Here is a 13,643-nt window from a genome sequence, read left to right as displayed (position 1 = left end):
TTGACCAAATTCCTTGACTTATAAGTTCCATTCTAACAACCACAATGGTTAAAACCAACTATTAAGGATATACTTTGGGCCAAAAATATCTCCATTGTATCCAAAGTAGAGTTAAGCTAATGCCACTGCACTGGGAAACCTTTGCCAGTTTCTTGCATTCAAAATTAATAAAGAAATGGCCAATGAAGCCATGACTCCAATTTTGGTTCATTACCATTGCAAGCAGCTCACCCCGAAGGATTTATTGTTTTTGTGTTTATTCCCACCTCTGGAAATCACTGGAAAAATTAGCAGTTATTTCATTATTAGGTGCTCTAAATTGCTAAGAGCTATTCAATTGTCATGGACATTGGCGTGAGACAAGAATCACATACTGTCCAGAAGGCAGCTTACTGAGGACATCAATGAAGCAATTGGGATTTTAGAACAATCCGAAAGCATCAGGAAAAGTTATTGTTTCCAGACTTTTTAATTAAATTCAGGTTTTCCTACTGCTATGATGGTATTTGAACTTATGCAATCTAGATAATTAGTTCCAACCTCAGGATTACAAACAGTTTCAGATATTTTTGGTATTAGAAATTTGGATGGAACTGTAAAGTTCAAATCATTCTAATATATCCACTCCTGTGGTCACCTTCTAAGGTCCATATATCTTTAGTGGCTCTCCTATTCTTCTGCAAATATTTTATGCAGTTATCTATTTCACTTCTCAAAATTTCACATCTGAAAATTATATCTACTGTTCAAATGGTTACTATGGAGAATTTTACTTCAATGTCACCAAAGCTTCATAAGTATAGAGTAATGATAGCTTCCATTGACAACTTTATAAACGAAACAGTAAAGGCCAATGAAAAGAAAACCAAAAAGCCTATAGGAACTGTCAGATTTCTTTACAGTACATCTTAATGTAAGCTGGATAGCTGCCTTTTTTCATATTTAGATTTATTGTCTTCTGAATTCTGAACTGACCTACATTCATTGAATTATAAGACCACAATAAATCAAATAGTGCATCAAAATGTGGCAGAACTCAAAACTGTTCTCAGTTTAAACTTTACTCAGATATTAAGGCATCCAACACAGATTGTTCAGCATTGCTTCATTACAACTAAGTAGAGATGAAGGCATTTTACCTGTCAAAGTTCATGCTAGTGACGTACTAGGCCACTCGACAGCTCCCTGGAATTCAAAACCGTTTAACGACCGCAGAAAGTGCATTTTAAAACAAAGGCAGTCTGAAGCATGTTTTAGGGAAATGGAAAATTAACATGCAGACGGCATTATGTGATTAATCCATACCTGTCCAATGCAGGCAGCGTGCCAACACTGTGTTGCATTACTTGCACATGTAGCAATGCTAACAGCAGAGGATCCAAAGAAATGAGTGGGTAGAATTTCTCATAATTAGCCGGCACAACTTAAAGACACCCTGCACCTTTTAAAGGGGAGGTGGATTGCAGCTGCAGCAAAAGGTTGGAAGCATCTTGGGACTCATTCTGATACGTTCAGGAATTTCAGGCTTTCTGTCTGTAGTCTTGATGGGTGAGGAGCAAAGTAGGGGAGTAGCCTTTTATTTGCAGGGGCCTAATAGATTCTGCAGAAACAGTCTGCAAAAGCAATGAGAGAAGACAGCGATGTCGGTCGATGCCGGGGGTCAAGCCCTAAAGAAATGGATGAGGTCCTACGAAAGTTCAATAGCCTCACATGTATGGTCATGAGTTCTGGGTTGGTGAATGCACCTTTAAACATCATAAGCCATTTTAGATGTTACACAATGTTCCATACCACCATCTCTCACCTAATAATAGTTTCAATTAATCAGGATTCAAACACACCATTCACAGTATACTCTCAGCCATCTGGCATCCATGGGCAATGGGTGCTAGATGCATGAATATGTCGATCACATGAGAATGGATCAATAAAACACTACCGTACATCATGCACTAGTTTGCTATGCATAAACCTTTAAATAATTTGCTGACTCTGTGATTTTCATAAAATTCCTTTGCTTTTTCTATGCATTGGCCCTGAGATACATCTGTCCTTTGACCTCTTTAAAAAAAACCAGTCATATAAAGCGCAATCAAGATAGTCAAGTTTCACTGTATGAGCTTTTCAACACTTCTATATGCCATGAGTTCAGCAGAGCTTTTTAAGCTTTATACTTTGCCATTTAATGTCATAAATCGTTGAGGAGCCACTGTTGCATTCTTTCATAAGAACTTTAATATTTTCAGAATTTTCCAGTCTTTTACAGATTTCCTTTCTCTGTGTCAATGTTATAACAGCACATTTCCACTTCACACCTTTGCTGGGAGTATCGTCCGACACAGTTTATGAAACACAGTTGGAACCTACTCCACTTGTAAACACATGAGGGACTGAGGGTGGGCTGCTCTGCTGTGGGCTGATGAGAGACAGCGTGTGAACAAAATCACAATGAAACCCAGCACAGCAAACTCAAATTTACAGTTTTGAAGAAAAGATAATGGAATTGCTTAATATTCTTAGAAAATTTTGCCAATTTCATGAGAATTTTGGATGCATAATTACCTGATAAACCAGAGTTTACTGCATCTGCTGCACCATATGCTCATACACTTACCACTGCTCCATAACTCCCACACAATCAGCTATTCAACCATGAGAAGTACATGCCCAAACATATCACACGACAGTCACTGATGCAATTACCTCTTTCTTGCAGGACATGCTAACTCATGGATAATAGGAGCTAACCAACAGGAACAGGTATGGTTGCATCACCTTACCTTCAAGGAAGAAACTTTACAACCATTCACCAAGTCTGTGTGCAATCGTCTGGCAGAAGCCTCTGAAAATGGTTGCATTCTTATACCTTAACTTCCCTTTAACAATTTCTGTTTTATATTGTACTCTCTTCCGGTTTACAAGTTGGTGTAAAATCTAAAGTTCTCCTCACCACAAATCTTATTCCTGTGTTAACCAACAATCTGTTGGAGGAGCTCAGCGGGTTGAGCAGCATTATGTAGAGTGGGGAAGGAACTGTTGATGTTTCGGGTTCAGATTCCACATCAGGACTAAGACAATTCCTTTCTCCCCACAGATGCTGCTCAACCTGCCAAATTCCTCCAGTAAATTGTCTTTTGCTCTAAATTCCAGCATCTGCAGTCTTTTATGTCTCCTATTCTTGTATTTTTCTTCTCTCAGATCAACAAGAACTGCACCCAGGCCAGATGATGGTAGAAAAGCAAAAGAAGATAATATGACGACATCATCATTTTGATTTAATACCTGACCAGCAGCATAGATACTAATTGTGACTTAATGGATTAGAGGTAGGATCTAAATGTAGTATGGCCATGGAAAGCACAGGTGCCAACTTCACAGAGGATTGTGTCAGAAACAAATTCAGTTGCAGAGGACTCAGCTAAGGCCCAGCCTACGGAAGAAGGCTGGTCATGTAAAACTTACAGGCTTGCCAGAAAAAACCCTCCAATGAAAACCTTAGGAGCAAGGAGGAGTCTTTGCATAGAGCCTAGAGTGGGAACAAACAGAAGTCACCCAGCATCTCAAGCCTACCTTTGGACATTGAAACCATCGGCAATGAAAGGCCAGCAGAGTTTCTCTCTGCACAAATGCTACCTGACCTGCAGCGTATTTCCAGTACTCCCTGCTTTTATTTCAGATTTCCAGTATATGCAGTTTTTTGCTTCTCTAGTTTGTATCTCATAGTTCCAACACTGTTTGCTTTCTCTTTCTCTCTCTTCTTTTTTCATTTATCTCCTTCTCCCTACATTATCTGCAGGCAGCTCACATGCAATTAACGTGCCGTCAGTGCCCTCTCTCAGCCAGGATCAGCACCACTGGTGCCAATACCTGTCTTGTCTCCATCCTAGCACCATGTTCTTCCCACTCTCTTCAAAACAGGAGTGATTAGGTCTTTCCTCCTGCAGATTGCCTGCCCACTGGTGCACGGTTATGAATGGTTGGCACTAAATGAAGCCAACTGGTACAAAGAAAAGAAAAGCTACTCATTGCCTGCAAATGAAGTTATTGCAAAGATTAGAAAAGGTTGGTGGAAGCAAGGGCAGATCTTGAATGAAAAGGGCACCATGATTTTCTGGCATGGCTCAGGATACCTTAGTGGATAGTATGGAGGGGATGAGACAGAAGCCCTACATAAAAGTGTCCAGAAGCCATCAAGACTGAGTATCAACTGGCTGAGCTCCACTATCAAATCTGAGATGCTTCCTGATTGATGTTGCAATCTCCCTGTTTCTGGTGGGCATTCAATGCACACAAGCTAATGCCTTCACTGATATGGCAGGTGGCATAATCCTTAAAAATTTGCATGTATCTGATATCATAGTAGGATCAGTATGGAGCCCTGGAAGACATTCTACAGACCTAAATTTTCTGGCTCCCTGCCTGACAAAGGTAGCCGGGATGTCCTGTGGAAGGCAGGGACTGAGGGAAGGCAGTGATTGGGTTAGCATGACCTGGCAGAGGGGCTAACAGAATGGCATCCACCATCTCCCCAGCTCCTAACAACCTGAAAGCCAGAACTACCCTGGGGTTAAAAACTAATATGCTTTGCACAATTCTCAAGGATAAAACAGATGCACCAATAACAGATTAGATGTGGGATACCTATGAAACAATTTTATTGAAATTTTCAGCCAACTCTATTAGGTTCTTCCCCCATAGCTCTGCCTTTCACTCTTGATTCTAGCAGATACCCAGAATCGTTTCATTCTGGCACAGGCACACACCCAGTGCCTCTATTCAAATCTTTGGATTAGCAGGGGTCAAATGCATGGATCTGAAACAGAGTGTGGACTAACGGTGAAGCTGCATGTGAGAAGGTGAATTATGTAGAAGGATGAGTGATCTTCAGTAATCTCTGTGGAGTCTGTAGTGACAATACTCTGAGTGGACAGCAGTCTCCTCTGGCTCACTGAGAAGGTGGATACATCCTCGTTGGTCCTGTCATTATTTGTGAGCTGTCATCTCAGGCAGGAGAGAGGCAAGTGTGTAAGTGTGTTGCAAAGTATCTCGGTAATGTTCATGTTATACTTGAATAACTGGCACAATGTTGATACCTTGTGATGTGGGTCCAAGTCTTAAGAGTATGGGTCAAAGCTTGTGGATGAGCTGGGCACACAAATGATGGATTGAAGAATGATGATTGATGGAGATTATTGTTTGACATGTGATGGGGGTGCTATGCAAGGAACAGTGTGTGAGGTTAGTGGTGAAGTTGTGGGAGCAGATGAAGATGTATTCACTGATGTGATCACACATGTGAGGTCATTCAAACTGCTGCAGTATTTCATCCCTGTCCTTAGTGCTTCACTCCTTGAATGTGGCATCCACCCACTGCCATCTGACACTCAGACTAGATGGCTTCCTGGACTCTTGAAAGTGGGGGGTCTGTCTCATCCCCTTCATATTGTGCACTAAGGTATTCAGAGTCATACCAGAAAGTCAGGGTGCTCTTTTCACTCTGTCATTGCTTCCACCAAACGTCCCTAATCTTTGCAATAACTTCTGACACCAGTTGCAGGTCCTTAGGAGCATTGATGTATAGAGAGACCTTGGGTGCAAGTCCACCACTCCCTAAAAGTGAAGATACAGGTGGATAGAGTAGTGAAAAAGTCATTTAGTATGTTTGAGGGGCATAGACCAGATGAATGCACTCAGTCTTTTTCCCAGGTTTGAGGAATCAAGAACTAGAATCAAGAATCAAGAACGAGAGGACATAGGTTTAAAGTGAGAGGGGAAAGATTTAATAGGAACTTGAGAGGCAACTCTTTTACACAAAAGATGTATGTGGAACGAGCCGCCAGAGGAAGTGGTTGAAGCAGGTACAATAACAACTTTTAAAAGACAGTCGGACAGGTACATGGATTGGAAAGGTTTAGAAGGTTATGGGCCAAATGTTGGTAAATGGGACTAGCTCGGATGGGGCACCTTGGTTGGTCTGGATGAGTTGGGCCGAAGGGCCTGTTTCCATGCTGTATAACTCTACGACTCTATGTTTGCCTTTGTAAGCCAAGTCATTGATTACAAGAGTTGGGACGTAATGTTGCAGTTGTACAAAACATTGATTAGGCTGCACTTGGGGTATTATGTACAATTCTGGTCACCACACTACAGGCAATAGAGATAGTGCAGAACAGATTCACCAGGATGTTGCCTGGAATGGAGGGCTGTAGTTATAAGGAGATTTTAGATAGGCTGGGTTTATTCTCACTGAAATGTAGGAGCCTAAGGGGTGACCTATAGAGGTTTACAAAATTATGAGGATAGATAGGATCTCTTTCCCAGGCCAGGGGAGTCTAAAACTAGAGGGTACAGGTTGAAGGTACAAGGGGGAAATTTAAAGGAGATCTGAGGGGTAAGCTTTTCCACACAAGGAGTGGTGAATAATGGAACAACTGCCAGAGGAGGTAGTGAAGGCAGATACTAATACAACTTTTAAGAAGTATTTGGACAGGTATTTGGATAGGAAAGGGGTAAATGGATATGGGTCTAATGTGAGCAAATGGCATTAGTGTGGTTGGGCATCAAGGTCAGCACGATGAGGTGGGCCATAAGGACCTGTTTTTGTGATGAACATTTCTATGATTCTATGAAATGAAAGCCTACCTTCATTGTGGCAGTTGGCTTTAATTAGTATCAGCCATTCATAGAATCAAATTGCTTGGATATGCCCTTGTGCACTGAACAGCAGAGTTGGTGCTGGCTGGATGTCAAAATCGAGGAAATGAAATGAGAGCATAAATTTTGTGTCCATTCTGCACCAGGACAAATGTGTATAGGTTAATTAAGCATTGCAATCCCAGCACCTGCTTTCTAAGGTCATCCAATCTATAATATAAATTATAAGGCTAATGCAATTCATTTGTTAATTCATGGTGTGTGAATTACTTTGGATATGGAGTTGCATTCTTATTTTTTACTGGTTCTCTCCTGCTGCCTTTTTTCTATGTAGGTGCTTCTCAATAGGACATTCTCACTAGTGTCTTCACTATTTACCTCTCAATCAGCAGCATTAACAAAGATCATGTATTCACTTTCATTTTGTTGTTTGTGAAGCTTAATGTGAATAAATTGGCTATGATGTTTCCTGCATTACAACAGTAACTGTCCTTCATTCATAAAATCAGGATTTTGTTTCTATTACCCAATATTAGTTAAACAGTAACATGCAGGAAAGGCCATAGCATTGACTCCCTGTAAGAAGAGTTACATTTTCTAGAAGTGATATTTAATTCCTCCTTACTACGTGCAAAAGCGTGGAGAGAAAAGTAACTTCCGAAATGTATTGCTATATCTTCTTGTCCTGGCTGGATATTAAATAATTGATCAGTCTTATACTGTGCTGTATGTATTACGGCATTTTCCTTCTCTTTTCCTCCCCTCTTCCTGCTAGGTGCTTGCTTAAGAAATGTACAAGCTGTGAGGACAAATTGGCTGCCTGATAACGGTGGAAAACATGTTTTACTCCAAAATATACTATCTTTGTTTTTAAATTGTGTCTAAGCTGAAAGGGCATTGAGATAAGAAGGTACCACCTGGAACCATGGAAAAGTACTGCGATAAGGGGTTTTAAGGGTATAAAAGGGGCAGGGATACTCTCACTTTAGCTGGAGTCATGACCAGACCTGAGAAGCAGACTTACAGAGAGAGAGAGAAAGAGGGAGAGAGGGGGACAGAGGGGGAGAGAAAACAGCCGAAGTGGCTGTCGGACACCTGCTGTTCCCTCTAACACTGTGTAGAGCAGTTCACTGAGTGGTTGATAAGTATTCTTCGTATTCTACCCTCTGTAGTTTTGTTGAAGTGGTTAATAAGTAGTTCTTATATAATTTTAATAAAGTAGTTTTTGTAACCTTTGATGTGGGTATAATTGCCTCCTTTGTTTGCGGATATCTCTTGCTGCTAAATCAGAAGAGCAAGGAAGGAATTTTAAAATATCTTCATTACACTCTCTCCTGCAAGTATAGGGAACTGATCATCCTGTATAAGCCATTACATGCACACAGAAAACCAACAATCACTTACATTGAATGGAATAGATGAATAAACAGAACACTGCCATATCAAAGTGAATAGTGACTGTCATTTTCATGGCACATACAATCCAGCTGTCTCCTGATTTCATCTGTTACACTACATCAGACTGCATTTTTTTTCTTCTGAATGCCAGAAGAGATTTTTCTCACTGTCTAAAACCCACTACAAGGAAGGTTGAAATCAGAGATGAGACTACTGAGCCACCAATCATTGTTAGTATTTTATGAAGTCACAGCTTGGTATGGAATCTTATGGGCTGGTACTCATTCAGCTGAGCTTTGCCCACCAAATATATTGAAAGAAAATCCTTCTAATATATTCCAGACTCTAGCAGATGATTGCTGGCTGTGTGCAACCATCTCATTGCATCGGAGGTGCCTTCCACAAAGTCTGCTAACAATGTTGGAAGCATTTTCAGCTTTGTATTGTGTTCAGTTTTCAGATCAAGGCTCAAACCAATGCTGTTAACAATGGAGTCTGTGGCCAGTTCTACAGACATGCAGTCCACAGTGATGGAGTCTATCATGATAGCTCTAACAATTTTGATGGATAATCAGACTACTGTTATCTTGGTTCAGAATGCATCATGTTATTTCTGAAAGAGTAAAGGAAACTGTGGAGAGGAGCTTTGAGAAGGTCACACCAGTCCCGCATTTAATGGAATTGCTGTGGAACTGCTGAGGGGTACCACTAGGATAGTGGTAACGTAAGATCTCTGCATTACTGCTCCCTCAATCTGTTAGCCAGTTCCCCTGATAGGGACAGTCAGCTTAGCCAAAGAGCCTTGGTTAATGTTAAGATGTTGACAAATGTGCACATGCCTAAAAGGCCAGATGCCTTGAAGTCACCTATCTAAAGTGCCCTCGCCGCAGGTTCTGCCTTTCAATTCCCATGCTCCAGCTGCTGAGAACCTCCCTATAGGACCTTTCAAATTAGCAAAGCCAGGAGAGCGATAGAATACTTGCCACTTGCCTGGATGAATGCAGCTCCAACAACATTCAAAGAGCACAACACCTCCCACTTCTGCTCAGTGGCCATAGAATTTACCAGCTACAAAATGCACTGCAATTACTCACCCAGGCTCCTCCAAAAACACCACCCACTACCTCCAAGAAGGACAGAGGTAGGAAGTGCAAGAAAGACCTCCATCAGCTTCCTCCCCACCCCTAATCCCCACTGCAGCACCCCACCCCCGCCCCCAGATGCACCAATACACACAATTCTGATTTGGAAAGTACCTTATGCCTTTGTTGCTGAGTCTAAATCCTGTAAGTCCCCAGCCAAGAGAATTGTGGAAGTACTTACACAATTTTCAGAAGAAGGACTGCAGAGGCTCAAGGAGGCAGCTTCTCCATTACTTTCTCAAGGGCAAGTATGGATGGGCCACAAATGCTGGTCTTGCCAATGATTCCCCACATCATGAAATAGTTGATAATAAAAATAATCAAATAGTCACACTGGACAACTACTTATTTATATGGCATCTCTGAAATAACAATAAATATCTGAAGGCATTTCACACATATTATCAATCAAATTTTGATCCAGTCCATATTTGGAGACACCAGAACAGGTGAGCAAAAGCTTGAAAGTTGAGGAAGGCTTAAGGAGTATCTTAAAGGACAACAGGTCTGAGAAGGAGACTCCAGAGCTTCATGCCTGTCTACCACTGGGCGATGATTAGAACAGAAGGACTGCTGATTTCTTGGAAGCTTGTTGATCTGAAGCAACTTCCAGAGGTAGGGAGGGGAGGTGTCACAGATGGATTTGAAGATGTTTAAGTGAATTTTAACTTCAAGCCAATGATTAACCAGGAGCCAATGTCAACAGAACTGGACTTGCAGTGAACAAGACTTAAAATTAGTGAAGGTTCAGGCAGCAGAGATCTGGATGAGTTTTTGAGGGGAATGATGGGAGGCTGATCAGCTATGTGTTGGAGCAGGGAAGTCTAGAAGTCAAGTTTTCATGGTGGAAAAGCAGGATGGGAGGGATAACATGGAGGAGGAAATAGGATGGCTCGATAATGGCATGGATGTGTGGCTCAGATGCTCATTATAGGTCAAATATGACAACAAGGTCACAAACTACTCGGGTCAACCTCAAGACCATTTCCAGGGAGTGGGCTGGAGTTAAAGTTTAAGGAACGGATTTTATAGTGTGTTCCACAGTCAATGATTTTGCACTTTCTGATAGTTAGTTGGAGAAAAGTCATGAAGGGATCTTAGATAAACAGTCCAACAATTTAAAGACAGTGGAAGGATTGAGAGTCGCGGCAGTGAGATGGAGCTGGGCATCCTGAGTGTCCATATGTTTTCTGATCCTATAAGGTGACCGGTACACTGCCAACGCAGATGAGACATAGACACTTCACAGAGAATTAATTAGGTAGGCTAAATTTTAAATACCAGATAATTGAGGATGAAAGAAAAGATAGATTAGGAATTTCAAGTATTTGAAGTCACACATGTGAAGGAATTTCACATATTTGATTGAGGGGGGTTACAGTAACAAGCTGTAACAATAATAATGCATCTAATTATACACAGATCTATAACTAGACATCCTAACATTAAGATATTAATCAGATGTTCAAGAGTCTTCAAAATACTCAAGAAAGAGTGATCCTGCCTCAGAATCTAAAGTTATGGGCTTCAGTGCCATTCATGTCTCAGGACGTGCAGACTGGAGTCCTAGTCCTTAACACCGGCTGAGATCCATTCAGTTGCACATGTCCATGACCCCCCCCATTCCTTCTCCTCAGCTGGGAGCCTAGAGTCAGGCTGGCACCTGATGCGAAAGATGCATTTCACTGTGTGTTCCAATGTACATGTGACTAATAAAGATATCTTATCTCTTGTCTTACCTTGTCCACATAATTAAATGACTGCAGGATATAAAACAGCAGTGAAAGAAGTAGATTGCCAGTCACCAGTAGATACTAGTAGATATTAGCTAGAAGGAAGAAAAGTATACTAACATATAGAAGTGTGAACATGCATAGTTTAAGTTCATTTCTCTTCCACTGAATAAATGTGCAAATAGAAGACTTCTTTGTGTAGTACCTGCCATGCAGAAAAGATGGAAGCCAAGCTGAGAAGGTTGGGGTTTGTGGAATGGCGGCCCCCCATATACTCATCAGTACAGATGGTACAGTCTTGTGAATCTCTCCAGTCCCAGTAGGGGATGGTAAAGTTGTCATTGTTCACTGTCTTCCTGAGTTCATGTTCCCACAGCAACATGTAGGCTCTGTGCCAGGTGAGGAATCCTGGGCCTTCATGGGCAAAGTCAATATCTGTCCAAACACCGGACACCCCCAGCAGAGTGTCTCTGGAGGTGTAGTAGTGCATCCAAACAAACAGATTGTAGACACTCACGTCTCTGAACATGGGATTTGAGCCATTATTCATTTGGGCGTATGTTCCCGTGGCGATCTGATAGTTCTCACTGATGGTATATTTAGCGAGGTTGAGATAGGCAAAAAACTGATTCTTCTCTGCGATGGTGAGGTCGAATATATTTTTCCTAATGGACATGTGTTGCTTCGTGCAATTTGCACCAATAAAGCCAAACCTGCAGTCTCCACAATTCACGCCCATGAAGTTTTTGTTGCATTGGCAAGTCCTGTTGTAGAAGACCGCTGGCCAGTTTTCACGGTCATCCACCCCCGAGAATGGGAACTGAGTTCCTTGTGGGGTGGAGATTACTGACACATCTTCACACGATCCTCTGCCAGAAAGCTGCCCGCACGGAGACCCATCCCCGTTCCAAACTGGACAACACTCCTTCCTGGTGAGTGTGTCCGCAGAGGTACATGCTCGAGGGAATTGCGAAAAGGAGAGTTCGGAAAGGCTCAGAACGAAGTGAAACACAACGGCCACGTTTTGGGGTGGTCTCATCCTGCCTCGATTCAGAGCGAGGATTCAAATACTTCGATTTATATCTCAACTTTACATCACATGTCCAGGATTAATGAAAAGAGCTTTTCTTCCCCGATGGCGTAAATCGCCACCTAACCACACAGCCCACAATCTAGTGGGATTTTTAATGCTTTTTATTTTCATTTCCCGCTAAAATTTGTGTGATGGCAACATTGCTTATGACCGATATAATTCCTGAGCTACTTCGGGACGGAACTATTCACATTTTCAAAGAGAACGCTCAATCGACTCAACTCACAAAACAGTGCACCAAACCGATGAAGTATCCGGGCATGAAGCTCAAACACTCTTCAAAGCTGATGGAATTAAGGATGGTTACAAAACAAAATATACGGTCTACTCAAAATAACTCAAAGACAGCACATGTATGCAGCCCTTTATACGGTACCTCAGAATACAGGAGGCATTTCACTTTCCATTTGCTGCACATTTTAAGTGGTTCTGTGCAGAATAAAGTCAATAGCCGTGAATTTCATTAATTTAATATAAAACCAAGCATCCCGTGTTCAATCTAACACATCAGAGAATTTTAAGAATTTGCCCTGGTGCAAGTCAGGAGGACGAACTGGATGCCTGAACTGGTTGGCTGACGATCACCGGACCGTGAGACACGAAGCGAAGTCTGGATCACAAGCCCACTGCATGAATCGAGCAGGAAGCACGAGGTTCTTTAATCCCCAGGCCCTCGACCGCAGAGACCATTTGAAGTTTAACGAAGCGTCGCACAATAATGCTTATTATCAGACCCCTTAAATGCCGCCCTATTTCTTTGCCAGGATTTAGAGGAGAATCCGGAGTAGAGTTGCTTTTACAGACAATTCTGCATTCGCCTCAGACAGCCGGTCAGGTTATGCGGTTTATAAACGAAAGTGATCGGTGTCCGCAAAAGGCGGACAAGACGTGGTGATGTGTTGCTATTTATGGTTTCAATTCATGAATACTTGGAAAAGTTCAATGGAGCTTTTGCACTAATATAGCCAGCCCGACTTTTAGTGAGTAGGTTTTGGACCGAATTCCCTACGGATTTGATCAAGGGGCAAAGCAAACCTATGACACAGATAGAGGTGGATTTGCCGGACCATGAAGGGGTTCAGTAGCTTGAATAATGGCGCTCAACGGGTTTATAAAGAGAACAAGGAATGGTCAGATTGGGAGACATGGTGAAGGAGCTCCAAGGAATCTGGATGAGAAGGTTCTGACAGCAGTGCAAATAGGAAAAACCTGGGGTACAGAATGGCCCTGGGGAATGGAGGTTATTTGTATTCGAAGACAAATGTGTCGATCAGTAAGGATGGGGACGATAAGTAATGGAGACTTGACGTCGCGCAAAATTTTTATTGGTTGAGTTTTAGATTGGTTGGAAGATGGACGGACAGCAGGGAGAGTTTGGAGCTGGTTTTACTTAAGGACAGCCAGCTTCTCTCGCTTCACAAAACAGCAAGAAACAGCGGAGAACACAGCTGCAGGAGGAGCTGTACGACTGGACAACTTCCTGGCTCTCAGGTGCTTCAGGACCAGTCACACTAACCGAGCTGTGCAGTGTAGTTAAACTCTAGCGTCGACCCAATCATGTGGAAAATTGGTCCCGTCGTCAAAAACAGGGCACATCCAAATTTGTTTGCCCTATCAGTCTAT

The 13,643-nt window shown here is 42.1% G+C and overlaps 1 protein-coding gene across 1 annotated transcript in view; it reads right to left on the bottom strand.

Moving 5' to 3' along the window:
- tyr (tyrosinase) overlaps nucleotides 1–11,966 on the bottom strand; it is a 34,744-nt gene extending 22,778 nt beyond the window's left edge. The window contains exon 1 of the mRNA XM_052026071.1: nucleotides 11,133–11,966. Within this exon, the coding sequence (XP_051882031.1) occupies nucleotides 11,133–11,966 (834 nt within the window). The remainder of the gene's footprint in view (nucleotides 1–11,132) is intronic.
- Between the last annotated feature and the right edge of the window lie 1,677 nt (nucleotides 11,967–13,643).

The sequence above is a fragment of the Pristis pectinata genome, chromosome 11 (assembly GCF_009764475.1).
Source record: "Pristis pectinata isolate sPriPec2 chromosome 11, sPriPec2.1.pri, whole genome shotgun sequence".
NCBI classification, from domain to species: domain Eukaryota; kingdom Metazoa; phylum Chordata; class Chondrichthyes; order Rhinopristiformes; family Pristidae; genus Pristis; species Pristis pectinata.
The sequence above is the reverse complement of the archived record's forward strand: the minus strand, read 5'-3'. Positions and strand labels throughout refer to the sequence as shown.